At 40.3% G+C, this 23,206-nt stretch overlaps 1 protein-coding gene across 2 annotated transcripts in view; it reads right to left on the bottom strand.

Moving 5' to 3' along the window:
• SEMA3A (semaphorin 3A) overlaps positions 1-23,206 on the bottom strand; it is a 289,689-nt gene that overhangs the window by 42,605 nt on the left and 223,878 nt on the right. For both annotated transcript variants that reach the window (XM_075124518.1, XM_048835313.2), the window contains 4 exons: positions 3,358-3,500; positions 2,030-2,144; positions 1,855-1,924; positions 301-445 (listed from right to left, as the gene is read on the bottom strand). In XM_075124518.1, the coding sequence (XP_074980619.1) occupies positions 301-445; positions 1,855-1,924; positions 2,030-2,144; positions 3,358-3,500 (473 nt within the window). The remainder of the gene's footprint in view (positions 1-300; positions 446-1,854; positions 1,925-2,029; positions 2,145-3,357; positions 3,501-23,206) is intronic.

Genomic DNA, 23,206 nt, shown 5'->3' with positions numbered 1-23,206 from the left:
AAGGAAAGCTGCATTATTCCTTAACTACTCTACAAATACTCAACAAAATCCTGCATCCCTGCTCCAGTCAAACATCTCCTAAAGTCGATATGGTTTTTGTCTGACTGAGGTTTACAGGATTAGGCTCATTGACAAGCCAGCTGCACTTTGCAAATCGAGGCAGCGAATTCTGGATTTGCAGCAACAGCTAGTTTGCTCTTACATTAGCCTGCCTTTCCCACTTGTTCAGCTTCTTTTGTGTTATAAGTTCAAGTACAATGGAATGAGCGAAATCAGTATCAGATTTCCCAGTGCACTTACAGTTCCTGGCCGTGGATATGGTACACGTCCTTGATAAGGCACCCATTGATAGTTGGGACCATCTCTGTGAGCATATGGACCAAGGAACACCCTCCTTACATCTGTCATGCTGTACATACACACTGCTGACCCCTTGAAGATGTTGCTAAAAATGGGGTAGGGGAAAGAAAAATAAGTCAGTTTCTTTAAATTATTTGTCAATTTAATCACAGGAGAATGGTGGGATTAAAGGCTCTTTAATTAATTACATGCATTGATTTTCCAAACTCTGAAATGCTGTCTAGGCGAACCCAAACACGTTCCTTAGAAAGTTCAGTTTAACTGACAGAAATCTCTCAGATGTTTTTCTAAACAGAATGGCTGCTGGCTGCTACTTAAAATTTATTGTTTATATACGTCCAGATCCAATTTCAATGGGATTTTCTTCGAGTAGGTATTACTCTATATGAGTAATACTTAGGATGGTCAAATCTGGCTCTTAATAGATAATAAGTGTCTTCAGTTTTCCATCCCTGATTTTGAAACTGAACTGCTTCATAAAGAAGGCAGGGTGAAAAATCTATTTGTAATAGCTGTTATTCTGCAAATGCAATTTATTGGTATAAATATGAAATAAAGAGGTCTCATGTGTTTTTCATAGTGGTGACCTTCATGCAAAAGGGACTGTAACCCATTACTCATCCTGTAGCCAACTAATCACTTTATATACTCTTGCTAATAGTCAGCAAATTTGTTTTAGTTTTGCCCTTTCTCTCTCTCCCTCACTTCCCCCTTTTGACAACACACACTGAAATTGCACTGCTATGCATTTCCTTGGGGTTTCTACAAGGATAGTAGATTCCACATGAGCCTCATTCTTGTGGATTATGTGATGACTGGAAACTTACATTTAAAAACATATGCCTCCCTCCGTGGTTATAGGTGGCTTTTGCCTCAGAGGCAAATTCAACAGTCCTTCATGAGACAAAAGCCTAGGGACAATTCCATCCCTGGTGTAAGCCCATTTGAGGGAAGTTCTATGGACTGTGTTATGCATGAGATCAGACTAGATGACCACAGTGATCTATTCTAGCCTTACAATCTATAAGCCTATGAAGCCAAAGGATTTACACCAAGGATGTACTGGACTCAGTTGAAGAGTGGTGGAAAAAATCTTTGCTGTTTTTTCTTAAAAAGCTTATTGATTGTCCAGAAGTTTTCTAAAATTCTAAATTTTGATATTTAAAAAATGTGGGTTTTTTTTTTAAATTTCCTGCATTATTTTACCAACTCTATTTGGCAAGGGATTTGACATTTCACCCTTCATCTTTAAAGCCAGTTTTTCAACAGGAAGAGGCTGAGAAACTGACACATTCTTTCAGACGTGTGTCAGGGCAATGATGTACATTGCTCATAAGAAAAGAAATTTAATTCATTACTTCTAACTTACACTGCCTTCTAGCAGTTCAAAGGTTAAGAAAATGCTGTGTTTCTTAAGAACATTTTAACAAAGAGAGCTCTTTAAAGCAACCAGCCACACAAGTTTCCATACAAGTAAAATGATACACTCTGTACCTGGAAGTTGTAAACACTCCATAGACTATTGGATTTTTGAGGTCTTTTGAGTTCATTAGAAACACATCCTCTGTAACAAAAACAACAACAACAACAAAAAAGAAAATACATGGTCATTTCAGTAATGAAAATAACAGAAAATGATTCTGCATTCAAAGCCATTGTGGCTACTTACGTAGTTCATCAAAATGAGTATCAATGCCATTGGGCCCTGGCACAGAACAAATCAGGCGTGCTTTAAGGAAAGTTGTCCATTTATTAACAAGACTTCTGTGTCCACCAAAGTCATTCTAACAGAAGAAGTATTATATGTTAATACATAATCATATTCCTGTTTGAAATGTTAAATATAACATCATAATCCCCAGTTTTACATATTGTCCTTTTTATGGTTTAGGAAATTATAAAATCTCCCTCATTTTTCAAATATACCAATACTGAATCAATTTCAATTTATCATGGTCATTGCTATGTATTTAGTATCATTTTCAGAAGAACTTATTCCTAGAAAATCTTGAAATAAATTAAATTAGAAAGAAAGAAAGAAAGAAAGAAAGAAAGAAAGAAAGAAAGAAAGAAAGAAAGAAAGAAAGAAAGAAAGAAAGAAAGAAAGAAAGAAAGAAAGAAAGCAATTAGGCAGATTGACAGAGTATTTTGCTTCTGTTCAAGCTTACATGTGGCCAAGACTCAATAAAGTTTAAACAGCTCATTATTCTTTACCGAGTATCAACAAAGTAGCCCCACAAGTTGTACAAGATCAAAGTATAAAAGGTGTTAGGGTGGGAGAATCAGATGTTTAATAGCAGGGCTGGGAGTGGGAGCAGATCAAGGTCTCCGTAAGGGTGGGGCTATAATTTTCCAAGCTGCTATCTTGTTTTTCAGAGATGGTAAATTGGAGTCCTGCCTAAAGGAATAATGTGAAATTCTACTCTAAACGTTATATTTACCAATTCATGGCGATCACTTAATTCACAGATATTTTCTCAAGGTCCCTCAGGAAAAAATTGGATATTTGTTGGGATGGATGAACCCGTTTGAGACCCTTGACACTGTTCATTTATAAAACTTAGCCTAAGCAATTATTTTCATTTTAATGTGCCTCTTCCTTTAGAAGTTCTGCCCAGAATGGGAGCCTTGGATGTCAAAAATAACTCAAGAAAGAAAATGTCTACAGAACATCTGGTCCACCTGGAAGCAGGGAGTACCATGTTTCTTGCACAAGACTCTATTTCTCTCAGCCACATTTTAAAAACTCAGGAGGTTCTTATAATTTTTGGATGATGCATTGTAAATTTGGGGTGCTACTCCAAACAGAACAGAACTGAATATTATATCTCTTTGATGTTTTCCCTTGACTGTTGGTCATTCTGGAAGACCTTGGAATCACTACATTGCCAGTGTCACCATAAACTAATGTACAGCCAAGAAAGAGTAGTTGCTAATATCACTTTTACAACTTTAACTGAGGGCATTCATTCTCATAAAATTAAGTCACCATATTACCTTGCAGATCTGCCCTATTCTGGCATGGGTGGCTTTTCCAGAGTGCTCTCCATCAATTGCATTTTCACGGAAGAAGAAATAGATTTTGTCATCTTCTGGGTTATCACTTTCTGGTATTAGGTGGGCACTAACAAACCTAGGATCTGAGAATAAAATGCCAATGTACATGTTACTACATAGCAAGTAAAATCTGTTGCCTCATTTACATGAAAGGATTCTTCCATTCTGACTTGCACACGTGAACTAACCCTTTAATCAAATAAGCAAATTTTCAACTTTTCTTCCTGGTGCTCCCACCCAAAGGAAATCCCTATCACAGCTTGTTTCTGCTCTTTGAATCTCCTACTAGAACAACACACACACACACACACCCAACACTGCACACCAGCGCACATCTATAGTTTATTTATCCAGTATATAGCAGCGCTTGCTATTCATAGTCTGTAGTGATTCAGGAAAACATATGGAGTAATATAATACATATGAAATTGCTCTATTAACTGTATTGTAACATTACAGCACAGCTTCCTAATTCCATACATGGATTGCTGAGAGTTTCTTTCACATTCAGTCTTGCCTACTTCTTATTTCCTTGTTTATTTTGACTTTCTATACAGCAGAAATGAAAACTGCTCAGGAAAGCTATGATAGAGGAAGAAGATGGTTTGTCCAGTAGCTAGGGTGTTTGGCTGAGAATTGGGAGAGCTGTGTTCACATCCCTGAACTACCATATACATCCTCTGTGACCTTAATCAAGTCACTTAACCTCTCTGTGTCTTAGTCCCCCGTGTATAAAATGTAAGGGTGCTGTGAAGATAAATACACTAAAGATTGGGAGGTTCTCAGCATCTGTAGTAATAGGAACTATAGACAGAACACTCAAGAACAGGTTAAAAATCATTCTATAAAACATTTTTGGATGAAAAATGGCCATTTTGTTTGAAATTTTCCATTTTTTTAACTACTAAAAACAGAAACAAAACAATGTTTTGAAAACCATTTTTTTTGTGTGTGGAAAAACAAAACCCTTTAGGTGGAAAAGATTTTTAAAATGAGTTTTTTCATTTTTTAAGAAAAGTTTAATGAAAAATACCATTTTCTGACCAGCTCTATTGACATCATTATTCAAAGTACAAATTCCCCTTCCACACATATGTCTATATCTAGACAATGATACTGTAGATATATAAAGCCTCAAGAGAGACTGATAAAAAAATAGAAAACAATGGGCAAAGAAATTAGGACATATACTCGTGTAAATCAGCATAGATCCATTGACTTCAATGAGGCTGTGACAGTTTACACCAGAGGAAGATCTGGCCAATATTCACAAAAAGAAAAGGAGTACTTGTGGCACCTTAGAGACTAACCAATTTATTTGAGCATAAGCTTCCATGAGCTACAGCTCACTTCATGCTCAAATAAATTGGTTAGTCTCTAAGGTGCCACAAGTACTCCTTTTCTTTTTGCGAATACAGACTAACATGGCTGTTACTCTGAAACCTGGCCCAATATTGCATTTTTCAATCAAATATTTCCGTTGGCCTCTTTAACCAGGGAAAAGGAGGTAAATCAAAGAGAATTACCAAGCTGTTCTTCTTCCTACGGCATTTTACATCCTGCTGGGATAATTCAGTGTGAACTATATTTAACTATTGAAAGAGTCCTGTCCCTATGTCAGATTATAAGCTGTTCTAGCATCATATATTAAAATATCATTTTAACACATATCACCACATATTTAGGGAGGTAATGAGCCAGATTATGCTATGCTGATTTTCATCAACTGAGGATCTGGCTCATTAAAACCACTACTTTATTTACTAAGGATGCTCCTCAGTTTATATGCTAATTAACTATATACACTATGTGTGATGAGCACTGTGTCATCAACTAATATCACTTCTCATATCAGCAGATGTTTGACTTTGCTTTTTGGTTGTAGACATACAAGGTTGAAGAGTTTTCCATCTGATCTTGTATGGAGATGTCCACTTTGGTGCTAGATGATGGCCCAGCAAAGAGAAAAATAAACTGAAGAATGTTGGTGCCAAAACTCCTCCCTGTCCAACATCACTGGGAATTTCAAAGATGTCAGATTGATCACCATCACATTGGACTATAGCCTTCATGCTATTATGGAAGGATTGAATGAGACTGAGGAGGATTGGGAGGCAACCAGTTCTCTCTAGCAACTGAAAAAGATCCTTTCTGTTAACCAGGTCAAAAGCTTTTGTAAGATCTATGAAGGCCATGCATAGAGGTTATCCTTATTCTTGACACTTTTTGGAGGGGGGTGTACTCCGGCGGCAATTTAAAGAGTTCGGGGCTCTAAAGACCCCACCTCTTCCAGTTGAGGCCCCGCCCCCTTCTGGTTGGCGCCCTGCCCCTCTGCTCAGGACTCTGGCGTACCGGTAGGTCCTTTAAGTTACTTTCATCCCTGAGCATACAAGTGCATGGTCTATATCACAGTCTCCACTGTGAAGATTGCAAGTATGGAGGGCATCCTTTAGGTGTTTTCTACAGGTGACAATTACATCTAGTTGATGCTAGTGTCCAGATCAGGAGTGTGTCTCCATGTGATGCATGTGTTGGTAATACACAGTTGTTGGTGGGTGAAGAGCTCCAATAGTCTTTGACCATTGTTGTTAATTTTTCCCACTCCATGGTGGCCAGTGATTAGCAGCCACATCTCGTGATGTGAACTGACTTTAGCACTGAAGTCTTTCAGTAGACAGAGTTGGTTGCCTAGTGGTAGCTTGCTGATGACACAGCTGAGCTGCTGATAGAGCAAGTCCTTCTCTACAGAGGTGAAGAAAAGTGTTGGCACATATGTGCTAATGATGTTGGCAAATCCACCTGTGGTAGATATTCTTACTAATATGATACATTCTGATGTTGCAATGGGATATTCGACTAGAGGTGTGAATGAATTTTTGACTGCAAAATCCACCCTGTCCTCAGAGAGGCCTTGTTTGCTTTCTCCATGCCAAAAGAAGAAACATTGCATCTTGCATAGAGAGCCTGTATGTTAGTCCAGTCTCAGAGAGAGAGGCTATATCAATGTCAAGCTTCTCCAGCTCTCTGTCAGTGATGGCAGTCTTCCTCCAGTAACTGACCTCCTCTAGGTTGTTTGACATACCAGTGCATGTTGTCCTCATATTCCAACAAGCAAGTTTGAAGAGGGAGACCATCATACCCAAATCTTTGGTGCATACACCTAAGCAGAAAAGAAATAAGGAGGCAGTGGTTGGGCTTAGGATCACAGCCCCCCTCTTGGTGGTATTATCCAGGCCCAAAGGCTCAGAAGACCAAGATGTTTAGAAGCCAGCACAGCTGCAGGAGATGCTGGAAGGCAGAGCTGAATTGCAATGCCAACCATCTAACGCTTTCTCCACAGCGGGTTTAGTTCAGAGTTGTCTCCCCTAGTCTTTGCTCAACCAAGAGCTAGCTGCAAGGCAGCAGTGACAGCTGGAATTACTCCTTTGTGGCTATTATTTTTCATTCCAATGGGTATCTGGCACACCCCTCCCACCACTCAGTGGCGAGATTCCCAGTTTAAATGCTGAGCGCCCAACTTGTATGGGGTTACATGATACCAGCAGCAGCCATGCACACTTGACCTGATCTGAGGAAATTCAACAACTTTGCAATGGCCTTGCCCTAGCTTGTGATGAACGTCTTGCCTGATGTCTGGAGCCTATTGCCCAACAACTCTTGGGGGCCTGACTTTGCCCAAACCAAGTCCTTTGGGGCCACGGTGATCCAGCCAGATAGTTACCTGTCACCCAATTTAGCACTCTCTGCAGCCCTGGATTGCAATTCTGTCTTTCTCTTCTTTCAGGGAAGGAGTGGAGATGATGCGTAAAAGTCAGGCACTTCATATACCCTGTTTTCCTATTAGTGCACTCATGCAGCAAAAGGAAGTATGTTCCCCAGTATATCTGTTCAGCTGTTGAGACTAGGGATAAAGCATCACCCTGAAAATTTTAGCTAGTTCACTAACTTATCTTATTACCAAGAGTTCCCCAGGGACAGTTTAAGATAATTCAGGCAGCACTGACATACTTCATATGGTCAGCACAGACACATAAGGAAGTTGATGACATATAGAAGAGAGGCTATGCTGGAATGAGCTAAAAGAACTGCTGAATGGGAAGTGGAAGCAGAAGCCGAAAGCAGTAGTACCCATGATAGTGCTCCGCAGACTATTATCGATGGATATGACTATCTCAGATCACCATATACAAATTACTGGAGTCTATGTGATCCCAAAACATGTCTATAACTATTAAGAAACACATGGTTCTTCTAATAATATAAGCAGTCACAACACCCTGTGTATCATATTCTTTTCCACATTCCAGGCCCAAAAAACACCTTCAGTGGAAAGGATTTAATCAAAGTCAAAATGTGTTTTAAAAAGACAACAAACATCAAAAGAACATGTCAGAAGTATATTTAAGCATGATCAAAGGGGGAATGAAACCACAATGTTAACATGATAAACATTAATGGCAGAAACATTTCTCTGATCTCATAGCCAGTCCAAGCAGGTTAAAAATAGAAACGTTGATTTAAAACAATCAGTGTCAAGAAGCAAATAATTAAGAAATGCACTTCAACTTTTTTCAATCTCCTTTTCTCAAGTCTCTTGACACTGGGCTACTTCTCATATCCTAACTGACACCTTCTGCTAGCTCCAGTTTTGTATGGCCCTCTGGGATTACCAGTTCTTTAGCAATTTCATTGGCAGCAGCCCATTAAACTGTCCTTCATGAGAAATCTACCACTTTATGAAAAAGACACCTTGGTCCAGCTGCCTTTATGATTGATATGCCATTGTTTGCTTAGTTAAGTAATGGAAACATGTTTTGCTTGTCTCAGCACTTCAGGTTCAGATAATGCTAAAGAAAAATCAATCTTTATTTGCTCCTTCACAAGCATTATTCTTTAGCAATAACAACAAAAGAACAACAGCAAAAACAATAAAAGAAAGCAGATTGGATTCCCGAATGAATCATATTAGCATTTTAATGATGATCCATAAAGGAAACGGCACCAAAATTGCCTTTAGATGTCAAGATGCACTAACTACGCTGAACAAACAGAAGTTGGGGTCATTCCTTTATAGAATCATAGAACTGGAAGGGACCTCGAGAGGTCATCTAGTCCAGTCCCCCGCACTCACGGCAGGACCAAGTATTAACTAGACCATCCCTGACAGGTGTTTGTCCAACCTTCTCTTAAAAATCTCCAATGATGGAGATTTGTCATTTCAAAGAAGAAAAAGGGCAGTTCTCACAAGAGGCATTCTGTAAGGAGATTGAATCAGATGCCCCCGTTACAGTAGATTTGTGGTCAGAATTACAAATTTCCCCAGTTCACAGCTAAAACATTCGAGGACACTGTAGGGAAATTTTACGCTCAGTAAAGTTGCAGTTGCTGTAATTTAATGAAAATTATTGAAGGGTGACTAGAATCCTGCGAAGAGATAACGAGATGAGGGAATCTTACATTAAAAATTTAACAATAACAAAAACAGACAGCAATTCAGACTTCATAAACACACAGTGCTTGTCTACAGAGATCCAGCATATACAAAAAAGCAGGAACTGTCTTCAGAAAATCTGAACTTGAAAATCATAGCTAGCTCTATTGCCTTCTCAGAGGAAGACTTATAGCCCCAGTCACAAATGTGCACAGCAAAGCTCCAAGTCCTCACTGCTTTCCGTAAGGTCACCAGGGGACAAAGCTTTTAACATGTGATGACGAGAGAGCTAACATGTCTTATGCTCTTGCACACTTTACAATATTTTACAAACCTCTTAATCTTTTAATGGTGTGCTTCTACATTTCTCTCATTTAATTCCTCACCTGTCAAACACCTTCTTTTGCCACTGACTCAGTCAAACTTTGGGCCTGATTCTCACTTACAGATAAGGATCTTTGTAACCCTGGGAGCACCTCAGTGCCAAATGAAAGAGGGCCCCCCATCCTGTAACTCAGGCCTGACACAATCATTGCCCCAATGCATTGTTGTTATAATATGTATCTCAGAGGGGTCATCTGGGGTATCCTGTGTAAATTGGTGACACATTGGTCCCAAAAATTATTGTGTGATGTAAGGACTGGTTGTGTACAAAGTATAGATGTGTGCTGAAATTTGTGCTTTACATGTGCTTGGGAGACAATGCATAAACCTAGCCCACCCTAGAAAAAGGAATTTGTCTTTACTTGTCTGACCAGCTTGCAGAATCCTAACAGTGAACAATGAAAGTACATTTATGTATAAGGTAAACAGAGCCACCAAGCTAAACAAGCAAGGGAGAAAACTGTTTAACAATCACACCAGGGGACAGAATTTGCACTCCTGGCTCTTGAGGCACAGACAATAGACTTTGAGTAATACAAGGGGAGCAAAAAGGCATTTTAGTTATCCATCACTGAGTGGACAGAGGGTGAACCACTCTCTGAGCCTGTGAAAGTTGGATCACCAATCTGGTGGGGTAGGGATGATGTGAACCAATGGTAAGTAAGAAAACTGCTCAGGCAAAGATCATAACTAGCTAAAATTAAGTTTTAGTCACTAGAAGGCATGTTTTATTTTATTGTTTGTAACCATACCTGTCTTTTTTTTCTTTGCTTAGTATCACTTATTTCCTGTTAATAAACTTATTCTGGTTTTATTACAAAACCATCTGAGCGCTGTGTATTTAAATGAAGTGTGAGCCTCTAGCTAACCTTACAGGCTGATGTGTGCCATGTCTCTTTGGAGGCAATGAATTTAATAATTTCTGTAAGCATCCCATGTGAGGGATTGGACACTGCAGGGAGACATCTGTGGGTAACTTGGGAACTGGGGTTCACTGGTTGTTGTCTGCAAGGAAAGGTTTAGCTTGGCAGAGTCCTGAAGAGCTTTCTGGCAAGGCAGATGAGTTGGTGTGTCAGGGAACTGATACAGTTTAGCAACAGCAAAGCCCTTGCTCTTGCTAAGGCACAGGGTAACACAGGGGCTCACATTTCTGGATGTCCTGAGCATGACATCACCCCTTTTACAGCAGTCTGCTGGCATAAAGTTTCCTCAGAGATGTTGAAAATGGCTCCCTGAGACTATCCCTTATACAAGGGGACTCCTTGGCTGTTAAAAGATGGTGTAAGGATGTTACACCAGTCCTGTTCCCAGCCCTTAGCACAGGGGCTGTGTCAGGGCAGGGCCAGGGACAAAGAAAGAGTGTGGCTGAAGTACAATGTGTACTGGCAATTCTTTGTTTTTCAAGGCCTGTAGAGGACCTTGGGAAGCTTAGAGCATAAGTAAAAGCGGCTGTGAGCCATCCATACCAGTTCTGTATTCATACCATATCTGGTTGTGATATTAGCTGCTCTTGCAAGATAAGCAGAACTGGTTTTGGTCATTCATACTTTAATAGGAATCCTGCTCCTGGGAAAAATCAAGAGTTCTCAGGGTAATGGTATTTATGATTTGGTAGATAGCACTTTTGTCTCTGAATCATTACTAAATCAGTACTCCAGAATGATGTTACAGGACTATGGTTTTATAGGTAGTGTTTGTTGGATGTGAAATTAAACTAGGGTCTGATAAGAGATTAGAGATCTCATCAAATTTTTTCAAAGTCTAGTGATACTAGCCTTAGTGTCATAGCAAAATTATAATACTGGATCATGTGTGTTTAGTTTATCTAAATTTCCCCTGCAATTTCAATTGCATATAATATTTTTCATTTTTTGGACTAAAACTTGTGTAATGTTGCTTTGTGCTGTTAAATACCGACACTGTTTCACTGTACAGGTGTCTGCATTTTGCTGGTCAGTGAAACAAAGTGCTTTGGGACATTTAAGGATGAAAGATGCTTTACATGATATTAAGCTCGCAACTTTTTCAAAATCCCAATACAAGAAGGTAGCACAGGAAGAAGGAAACACCTAGCTGAGGATGCTAATGAACTCACAATGCTCTTCCACATCCAGTTTCTGTCCAGACCTCAATTCCACTGCCACACAATTGGCAACAAGGATCGAATCATAGTGTGAAAGGATTTTCAATATTTTCGTTGTTATCATCATCTAAAAGTAATTCTTATTGTAAGAAACATTAAAACAAAGCTGTCTTCTTTAGTCAAGCTCTTTAGAAGTGCAGGTTGGGCATGGACAAAAAAACAAAGGCATGATTTTCAGAACTATACTGACACTTAGACTTCTCCTGAAGTAAAAACATCTCTGTACCTCAGGGTCTATGCAGATGGTTGTGGGTTATATAATTACATCTTTACTTCTGTGGAATCTACTTTGCTTGCTGATTATAACTGCTCTCTGGATAAGATGGGAAAGACCAATTTTTCTCTCTCTCCATTCATACAAACTCCAAATTCCAAAGGAACCAGAAGGGACGTTGTGGGCTCCAGCCCTGTGGACAGAACCTATTGGTTTAGGTGTGCGAAACTCATGCAGACTGAAACCAGTCCCCCGAGTGGGCTGTCACATCTTGACAAAGACATGGCTCAACATCAGTTCAGATTAGCTGAACAGCACCATTTGTATTCTAAGTATAGCATTCACTGTAAGAAATCAGGAAATTAAAAAAGAAGAAAAGAAAAAATCAGAAACTGCAGATATAGTTTTCGGGAATGGAGAGAGATTTAGGCTTGGTTGTTATTTGGCCCACTACAACTGCTAAATGATATAAAGAGACCTTAGGATAAATGAGAGTCAGGCCCTAAGCCTAAGGACGTGTCTGCATTTGCCATCATGGGGGGTGGGGGGACTGCATCTTGCGTAGACATACCTGAGCTAGCTCTAACGTAGCTCAGGTTCTGCAGCAGAGAAGCTGTGGCAAAGTGCACTTCACTACAAAGTAGCCCCAAAAGTAACTACCAGGGTTCCAAGCAGGCTTGTACATCCCACTCTGAAGCACACACTGCTGCAGCCTCACTGTTCTGGTACTTGAATTAGCTAGATTAAAACTAGCTCAAGTATGGCTACATGAGCTGCAGTCGCACCCTGTGCTTGTAATGCAGACATGCCCTTAGGCTTAGGGCCTGTCTCTCATTTACCCTAAGGTTCCTTTATACCACTCCTCCAGTGTAAAGAAGTCTTACAATGACAGCGAATTAAATGTATGCTCTCTTCAAGGCCACTTTCCACTGCCAAAGCAGTGAAAGTGGGCTTTAATGTCAATGAGAACCAGATCCATGGTGCCTCTACAGATGCTGTGCAGGAACATGATGAGAGATAGCTCTTGTTACCCCTTTAAAATTTGTAACACGCTCCCCTCAGTGCCACATAACTTAATTCTTTGCATATGAGTGTGTGGTGCTTCCCTCTAGCGCATGAGCAAGAGAGAGGATGCAAGACCTGCTGATTCTGTGTTTGCAGTACAGCAGTACCCACAATCTCCCGGCACTGCCACTAGGGTGGAGCCGATCTTTCCCCTCCCCGCTAATGTAGTTCTTAGTCTGAACATTTCTAACGAGTCATACTGTAGGCTGCATGGGAAGGAAAAGGAACAAAATGTTGAACTGTGAAATAATTATCAGTTTCTGAGGCCTTTGTTCTTAAAGAGACAACAATAATTTTGATTCTCTATAATGACTAATTATATGGTGAAGTAAAGTGAACACAAAAGTTCAGTCAAATTATAGCATAATTCACAAAGTAAATTAGATTTCCCACAAAACAAACCTTCTGATCTACCCATCCTATTTAATCTGAAAGAGGTGATTATTATCTCTTTAAAGAACAACCACCAAAATTTATGGGATGTCATTAGCACCTCTTTTCTGTGGCTGCCTATATCTGAAGGTGTTATATTTCTATCACCACTGTGTTAATTTTAAGATAATTGAGTTATTCCTAAAGTCCAGCAGCCAGAAGACTGATATCCTCCAAAAAAAATCTATATTATCTTAAAGTTTGTAGCCCACGTATGATGGGGATTTGGAAAGGAAAATGATATGGATCAGGCATTAATAGCATGGCTGATGAAGGATGCATGTTACCTAGGGAGGCTGTGGGATCTCCACCACTGGAGGTTTTTAAAATCAGGTTAGACAAGCAGCTATCAAGGATGGTCTAGATAACACTTACGGGGCTGGATTAGCTGACCTACCGAGGTCCCTGCGAGTCCTGTATTTCTCTGAGTCTCTGAAGCTGTGAGCTGATCAGCAGTGCAGAGGTCTCTGCATGGTGATCTCAGCCCCACCATATCTCCTGAGATCTAGGCATTTAGGATCCCCTAGCCAATTTTACAGGGAACACAAACTCCTCACTGGCAGAACAAATTTTCCACTCATGTTGTTTCCTGTCCCCTGTGTATATTTTTCCTGCATAGTGGAAAATATGGCCCTTATCTCTTGGGTCTCAGTTCATTCATTTGCAAAATAGGAAGAATAATATTTATCTACTGTACCTTACAGGGGTGTTGTCAGGCTTAATCCATTAATGCCAGTGAACTGACTAGAAGGTGCTACATATATATATACCAAAAGAACTGGATTGAGCCCATCAACTCATTTTTTAGGGAATGTTCATCAGATGATGATCACCAAACCAGTCCCATTTCAAAGTAGTGATCCAGCAGACAAACAGTCCTGTAGAGATTCCCTAACCTTTCTAATCCTTGCATAATAATTTAATTCCTTTGCCAAGTCCTTCTGATGTAGCCACAAAGCTGAGGTCATTTTGTCAGACTATGTAAAATAGCTTTATTATTATAATTAACTTTTACAGCCAATGTACAAGAACTTGACACAAAATCCATTAAGCCAAGCTTAATAAATGAAGGCAGTAGAGAGTAAGCACTGGGTAAATGACAGTTTTTAACTAATCTCTCAATTTAGTGAAATAATGCAAAATCCAGCAGGGCATTTCAGCAACACTTGGGAGTGGAGACACAAATCCTCATTGCTACTTTTGATATTCAGTGTGATAACATCAATTATGACGACCTCATTTAGTAGTCACGTGGACATAATATGTAATTCCAACTTAATTTAGCATCAATCAGCAGAAAATAAAAAAGAATTACCAGCAGTTATAGCTGAATGGAAATAAGTTACAGGCTTATCACTGATATGGTATATTAACACTGTCGATACAAAAAAAAAAAGAGATGGGGGGGCAAATATTGGCGTACGCTGTGATTACAATCATGGATTCCCTAGAGATGGAAAAGACCTACTCGGTTACCTAGTCCATCTCCCTGTTAACAGAGGATTGTTCATCATCAATTAGACTTTAAGGGTCAAATCTTGCTCACTGTAGTCACAGAAAACATGTACTTCCATGTCTGCATACAGAGGTTTAGAAAGCTTTGAGGCATAATTACTGTAACTCCAGATTATAAAAAGTTTCTGGGAATATTCTCAAGCTGTTGTCAGAAAGGGAGGTTCACCTGTATTTTAATGTTATTTTTTAGTGGGTATGGTGGGGTGCTTACAAGCACATATGAATACTTGCAGAGCTTAAACACCAAAGAGAGAAGAATTATTTAGTCAGTGACAAAGGATAAGGGTATGACTTCTTTAAAAAGTGAAAACTCAGGAAAAATATTCTCGCAGTAAGATGTATTAAGCTGTGGAACAGTCTCTCAGGAGAAGTTTCCACCAACAAGATTCTGGTAATTATGTCAAAAAACATAACTGAGCTATTCATATTGTATATCACAGGGCTGGGTAGCAAGAATACTAATCCCTATAAACAAGCCAGTGAGAATCACTCACTAATTCACAGTGCAGCTCTCTGTTGCATAGTCTATACTCATTCCATGTTCAGAGCTCTCATTGACCTCAATGGGAGTTCTGTGCACAGAAATACAGCAGAGTATACAACTGAGACCTGCAATGCAGAGGAGTGAAGAGAATTTTGCCTTTGCAGTGTTGATATCTGCTGTGGTACCATTCAGGAAACAGATATTGCCAATGAACTCTACTTTTAAATGTCAGCTTTTAGAAGATACAGAAACATTTTATTTTATTAAATTAAATTATATGTAAGAACAAAATACTGACTGCTTTCTCTTTCTAATGGACCCACTGCTGTAGTATCTAGGTATCATAAGGAAGCAAGTAAAGCATAATTCTTGCAAAAGGGATGGCACTCCCTTTCTTTCCCACATTTTATTTAGTTTTTCTTGTTGCATGTAGCTTGAATGCTGTACAGAATACAGATGACAGGTTACCCAACAAATTATGAAAGCTCCTTAGTGATCAGGGGTCAGCTGTCATCAGGCTTTCTATTTACAGTTCACGTGTCTTACTGTTTGGTAACTGAAGATACATTTTAAAATCAAGACAAACTGCACATAAGGAAATCAGATATAATTCTCACAAAGGTTTTACTCTACAATTTTTTGACCTTTATAGCAAATTGGTTAGCATCATTTTAAACACTTCCCTGGTTATGTTACTCAGGGTCTTTCAACCCAAAGCTCTTGGTAACTTTTACTCTATGTGAGGTGCTGTCAGGAAATAAATCAGGAGAGACACAGCCATCCGACCAATAGATGGCTGGCACAAAGGGGACAACACAAGAGTGCTTTCACTTAAAGCTAAACTTACTTAGTCTCAAGCACTTACACACCTCCGCAAAAGGTTAGTAAAATACCCCAACCCTTGATAATTACCAAAGTTGAGTGTGGCTCTCGAGTGGCTCTCGAGTGACACAGCGGCAGACTTCCAGTGGCCAAATCTTCCATCTGCCGGTGGGGACTGCAAGATGTATCCAGAGGGAGAGTCCAAAAAGAGTCCAACTACCTCAAACTTTCCCTCCTTATTTATACATTAGTAATAGAATGACATGTCCCTTAAAGAAAACTTGTTAAGCAAGCAGTTTCAGTGGTCAAGCAAGAGGTTCCTTCTGATTATCGATTAACCAGGTGTGGGTTTTTCCAGAGTTTGCAGCCTTGAGGCCCCAACAGACATTCCTGGGGCACATCCTGCTCTTCTAAAATGCATGTATCAGCCACTTCAACACAATTCTTATCAGGAAGGACGGGGAGTCAAGCTGCCCTTTCTGTGGCATCCAAAGCGCCTCCCCCCCCCCTCCCCCGGTGAAGCTAAGCCTGCTGACTTGGCCAATCTACAGCCTGCTGACTTGGCTGCTTTTAGCAATAAGCCATAGTGGTTTCAGGCACTTTACTGGTTTGCTGACATCTCCCTGTACAGTTGGTGGTGCTAGTATTCGTCGACTCTTTCTTTTCTCCAAGCTTCTAGATCTAATTTCAACCATTTAAACCCATTTTAAGAGACCTTTATTTGCTCGCTTTACAACATACTGTGTCTGCCTACTCCACAACTCCTCTTTTTACTGTTACGTTTTTACAGTTATCTTTTAAAGTTTACTATTTTCTGTCTTTTAGTCTATGACATCAAATCCTTCTTTCATCTCCTTGATTCCCAGGATTTTGCTTTCTTGCTTAAAACTTTTATGGAAAACTTCCACTCTCCCACCCCATCAAAATAACATTCTTTAAATTTTCACAATGCATGTTAGCTCCAGTAAATGTCTCTACTACTTCCAGTGCCCACTATTCCCCAGTTACTTTGCTACAGCTTCCTTGGAGGTTCAATGGCTTTAGTAGCTTGGTTTGAACTGCCCTATAATTTTTCTTTGCATTAGCAATGACTGCTCATGAACGCTTCCACATTCACAAAGACTCAAATCCTGATCCTATTGAAATCAATGGGAGTTTTGCACTTCATTACAATGGAACATGGATTTTACTCAAAGATAATTTAGTAACCAGTAAATACCAGGTTTAACATAAGGACTATATACTCTGATTTCAGTGTCGGCACAAAGCTACCACAGATTTGCCCGTTTAAAAGAAAAGCCAATTCAGTCCAAACCATGGCTTTGTCCCTGTTTACTAAACTACAGACAGGAAATTCAAGATTTATGTGTATGCTTATGTTTATGAAAAGCACCTTCTCCATATCTTAGAGAGTGCCACTAGAGAGTGCCACTAATCTAATAAAAAAACCCATACAAACCTGTCTCCTAAAAGAAAAAAGGGGGGTGGGGGAAGGAAACTTTTTTGTATTATTTATTTATTATCTGTTCTGTGGCAGCACTAGAAGCCCCAATCATGGCATAGGACAACATTGTGCTAGGCTCTGTACAATACAGAACAAAAATATGATCCTTGCCACAAACAGCTTACAGTCTAAGACACTCTTCTAAAGCAAATTATTCCTCCTCTGCCGCTTCGTTGCACCTCAATTTCCTATGTCCATCATGCTACCACTTGCTATACCGACCAAACAATGGGATCATTTATGCTATAGGACGAGACCAGCCAACTGCAATCCACTCTGGGACACTGCCAGTGAAATGGGAGTGGAATGGGACTCCAAATTAGGTTTGGGTAAAGCTGGCAGTTCAATTTTTGTGGCTTGTCGACACGTTTCAAGCTCTCAATAACCTTTTAGATACTGATATACAATATCCTGCATGCACATCAAAACAGATAATATGACTTGAGTTATACCACTGGAAGTACAGTTCCTGCAGGAAAGCTTCCTAAAAGCAATTTTGTTACCAGCTTTCCTGTTATATTGTGGTTATTGAACTATACGGTATCACAATTCATGATACACTAATAGTTATTCTTTACTGACTATCAGTTGTTGGCATAGGAAGCCATTATATCTTGATGTTTCTTAAATTGTACCATAAAATTGTAATTATGTGATAGATTCTTTATTATATAGTATAACAACACTGTCTCTCTGGGTATATATATGAACCTATACATTAAGAGCTATTTTAATATATAGTTGTGCAAATATGTTAAGTATCAAATCTATGGGCAAGTCTCTGAACTAGTGTAAGCTGGCATAGCTCCACTGAAGCCTATGGACCTATGTTGACTTACATCAGTTTAGGATCTGGACCTGTATCCTTATACACATTCTATTCTTAATGTTAGTAGCAGTGTAAAACCATATTTCCAAGGGCTTTTTACTGAGCATGCAAGATCTGAGAACAAACCAGCTAACATATAATTTCTGTTACATTAAAATATTTTGGCATTTTATAAGATTCAAAAATGCAAAAACAATAACACATGGGTCAGAAACTTTGGTTTTTTGTCAGCTTCTGTTTAACTGATAAATCAGCTATGTTAATTAAATAAAATATCACAAGATTTTAGAGAGATGAGGTGAGCAAGGTAATATTTTTTTCTTGGATCAACTTTGAAAGAGACAAGCTTTCCAGCTACACAAAGAGCTTCTTCAGGTCTGAAAAAGGTATACAGATTTCAGTCCATAGGGTGTTAAGGATCTTATTTAAAAATACACACAGCTGAGGAATACACCGTACAAGAATATTTTTCACAGAACATAATAATGTTTACAGGGACAACTGCATTCCTTCCATCTTCTCTGAATAATCTACTATGTGTTTGTATATCTAAGCTTCACTCAGCCACTAAGAAAAAAACGACAGTCCCTCAGCTACTGATGATCATGGAATATGTGCTTGAGGTTTGTCGTAATACAGTAACAAACACTGAAGGAAATTAGTCTGCGTCCATAGTTGTATGCCTGGCCTGGATAATTTTAAAAGCTGATGGTCACACCATTGATGCAAATAGGAATTCTGAAGCCAAGCAGGATGCATGCAGGACTGAAAGGCATCACACTGGGAATCCAACTACGTTCTTTTACTGTGTTTTCCCCATAGTACCTGACAACCGTGATTCTGTGGAAAAAAAATTGTGCAGTGTCACGTTTACTGTCTCAGTGATTTCCAGTCAAATGTGCTAAGCAAGCTTACAAGTCAAAATAAGGGGTTGGTTTTTTCCCCTTGCTTCCAGAGCTGCAAACTCAATCTAGGGTCTGAGTGAGAGCCAAGCTGGCTTCTCTCCACTTGTGCATCGTTGCCAGTGATAAAGTTGTGCAGGCTAGATTAGGCCCTCGGTGACACTTATACAATCCCCTGGCCTTCACGGTTTGCACAGGTGTTGCATATTGGAACTTAGGAAAACACTCAGTTTGAGGAAGTTGAAGAAGGCATAGAATAGGACTGCTGTTGACTGTGCTGGCTTTGAAGAGTTCATAGGAATGAAAACCACTAAACTCTTATTTTTGCCATTAAAATGGACAATTACGATTCTGAATACAGATGGAGATCTGTGAAGGAATAAATTACCACAACAGATTGAATGTTCAGATTCTCATTGGATCCTTTCTGGGTGCTCTTCCTCAAGTATTTAGAGGAAATGCTGAAAGATTTATAGTATATACTATTACTCCTGAGCAGACATGCCAAACCTGTGAAAAAAATGCAGAAATTGGGCTTGTTTTTGGCTTAATTGGCTTGTGAGTTGCTTGTTGGCTAGTTTTTGGCTTGTAGCTTGTTACTTGTTTGGCTCGTAGATTGTTGCTTGTTGCTTCTTTTTTTTAGATCAGCTGCTGGCAAGCAGGGGCAAGGGGGGGCAAGCAGAGGAGAGAGTCAGGGGTGCACAGCGGGCCCACCACAGTCCCAGACTGCATGCCAGGGGGAGCTAGTCACACAGAGTGTTGGGGTTCTTAGGGATTGGCTTGTTTTGGCCTTGTTTTGAAATGTGATTAGCTTGATTTTTGGCTTATTGTGAAAATAGGGGTGCTTATTTACTGCGTGAAAGTAGGCAACTGTGCTCCAGAGGGCATTCTGCACCAAAAAATTAAAAATTCTGTGCCAAAAAATTAAAAATTCTGCACACAATATTTTTAAATTCTGCAAAATTCTGCAAGTTTTATTTGTCAATAAATGCAGAGGCTCCAGCATGGCAGTGGGGAGCACAGGCCACTGACTTCATGAAGGTGGGAGATCACCCTGCAGCCCCCCACATCCCCCACCCCCAGGACACAGACTCAGTGATGAGGTTGCACCTGACCCTGACATAGCACAAGGCCTGAGCCTGCCCCAGAAACACCCTGGGGCCCTGCCCCTCTGCGCCAGGTGCACCGGGGGAGGGGTAGGCAGACTCAACCAGACAGGATCCAAGAGTGGAGGGGGTCAATGTGGGGGAATTGACCCCCTCCACACTTGGATCCTAAGGTGAGAGGATTCTGTATGGGACAATCTGGGTGCAGGCAGCTCTGTGGGGGGTCTAGGTATGGGGGGATCTACATGCACAGAGGCTTGTTGCAGGGGTTCCAGATGCAGGGGCATTGGTTTCCAGGTGAAGTGGTTGGGGCTCAGCAAAGAGATCTGGGTGTGGGGGGCTCAGCTGGGGGGTGTGGGTGCTGGGGGAGCGGGACTTGGTGGGATGGGTGTCTGGGTGCAGCTCGTTGGGGGTCAGTGACATGGGGATCTCAATGTGCAGGCTCAGGATGGTGCAGGGGGCTCATCAGGGTGGGGTTTTAAGTACAGGGTGCTGGGTGGGGGTGGTTTGGGTGAAGGGGTGGGGGTCCAGAGGCAGGGGGTCTGGTTGCAGGGGCCTCCAGATGCAGGGGCCGAGGGTCAGTGAGGTGGGGATTGGGTATGGAGGGGTAGGGGGGTTCTGGGTGTACGGGGTGAAGCTTGGCAGGGGTGTCTGCGTATGGGAGGTCTGGATGCATGGGGGTTGGGCATATGAGGGAGCAGCTCCCCATACAGTGACCCCTCTCCCCACAGCTGAGGAGCGATGGGGGCACGAAGCAAGAGAGGATCTTGAACTTCCTGCAGCTGGGGGAGGTTTCTGGGGGTGGGTCTGACAAAGCCCCAGCCACTCCTTGCAGGGGAAGAGGAAGTCCCGTCCCCTCCCGCCTCGAACCCAGCTGGGACTAGCAGCTGATCCCAGCTCAGGGTAGGAGCCAGTGGCTGGGGTGTCCCCAGCCCTGTGGTGATTTACCTCTCTGCCGGCTGCTCCGGGTGCCTGAAACAATGTACCTGCACACTTAAGGAGTGATGCGTGACTGCTCTTGCAGCTTCCCTGTCAGAAAATCATTTTTCTGTGGGGAAGCAAAGAAATCTGCAGGGGACATGAATTCTGTGCATGAGCAGGGGTGCAGAATTCCCCTAGGAGTAATACTGTCTGATACAGTTTAGTATTTAAAAATAATTAAGCCATGATCAACTACAAGGGACTAGTTAACTGCCTATTGTGTTTTGATAAGTAAACAAACAAACAAAGCAAAATAAAAGAAACCTAACCTGTACTATTTCTTGATCTTACATACCATTTGTACTGCAATACTTAGGCACAGTGTGGTGAGTTGGGGCCCAGTCCTGTTCCATTGAAGTCAATAGTCATACCTCTGTTAACTTCAGTGGAAAGAGGAGCAAGCCTTTAACACTGTAGCTTAGTATTGCCTTTACAATTCCTTGTTGTTGCAACTTTTAAATCAAGCTCTTGAAATTAGCTGAATATATTTTCTATGGTTTTAATACACAGATATTTCTACTGCATTGTAAAAATAGGCTTTTAATACAAGAGAGTGCTTAAGCAACCTAGTACCAGCCATCAGTTTGATATCAGCCCTGACATTATTTAATTTTGAGAATCACAGAGGTTAAAGCTCACTGAACTATAAACAGTCGGAAACATGCAGTGGAATCCCAAGGCACAGCTCTGCACAAGCTGTAATTTAAATCATATTGCATGCTAAGATGAAAAGGCAGCGCGGGTCCCAGAGGGCATGAATAAATCTGCAGTCACTGATTTGCCACACAAATTCATGTTGGGATTCTATAACTTTGCAACTGTGATGTCTACCATTAGTGTGAGGACCTATCATTTATTGAGATTTGTGTATTTATATTAAATAAACCAAAGAACAAAAGCAATTACTTAGCCTTACAACCATTCAGACTGGAATTTTTAGAAAATCATGAACAGAGAAAAGGGGGAGTGATAGACCCAAGCAGTGAGAGGAAAGTCTTAAGTCTACAGGACAATTCACCTATGTCTAAAGCTAATTAGGATTTTAATGTATGCACCAAGTATTCTGTTTAACTCAAATGATATGCCTAATTGTTGCAATGCAAACACCAATCTGGAGCTGGTATTTGCACATGTGAAGGCCAATTATGTCTTTTTGCCTGATCAGATACCTGATATGAGCATTCATTTGTGGTAATTGCATGCAGTGATGTATGATTTTTTGTACAAGCAGTTGAAAGTTTAGCATCGTTCATAAGTGGGGTTTTGGTTTGGCCCATTACATACAGAAAACCAGCCACAAAGTCTGGATCAGGAAACAAACTTCACAAAAGTCAGTGACTATTCAGATCCAGGTCCATTGGGCTCCCATCTAAAATATTTCAGGACACTGGTTTAAGACCACTTAAAATTCCCATATGGTACAGTTCTCACTTAGCTATATTTTTTTATGAACTTATTTAACAGAGCTAAAAGGTTTGCCTAGGCATTGTTTGATTTAAATGAAAGATTTTAAGGGAATTCAACAGGCATATAATGGGGTGACAGAAATAATATGAATCCCATAAAAGGTAACTAAAGTGAAGAGTCATATTTAAGAAAAACAGCTATCATTTTTTGCTATTAAATAAATTAATCACATTGATAATGCATTGATAGTAAAGTATGTCATTAGTGATATGACCCAAACTCCTCAGCTAATGTAAACCAGTACAGCTATCCTGATTTCAGTGCAGCTATGCCAGTTAACCACAGCTAAGGATCTGGTCCATGAGATCTTTTAGGAACAATAGAGATACAGGCCTGGTGTCTTTCTGTTAGCTAGTTTATCTATTTAACCTATGTATCTTCCAATGTATTTGTCTTATGAGATATCTTCAATACTGTTTAAGAGAAGGACCTGATCAATCACATGTGAATACAGACCCTAACTTCAAGGGTTGAATCTAAGGTTTGGATTGCACTGCTACAGAGATAAGG

Source organism: Caretta caretta, chromosome 1, assembly GCF_965140235.1.
Source record: "Caretta caretta isolate rCarCar2 chromosome 1, rCarCar1.hap1, whole genome shotgun sequence".
NCBI classification, from domain to species: domain Eukaryota; kingdom Metazoa; phylum Chordata; order Testudines; family Cheloniidae; genus Caretta; species Caretta caretta.
Note: the sequence above shows the minus strand (reverse complement) of the source record. Positions and strands in the feature narration are given on the sequence as shown.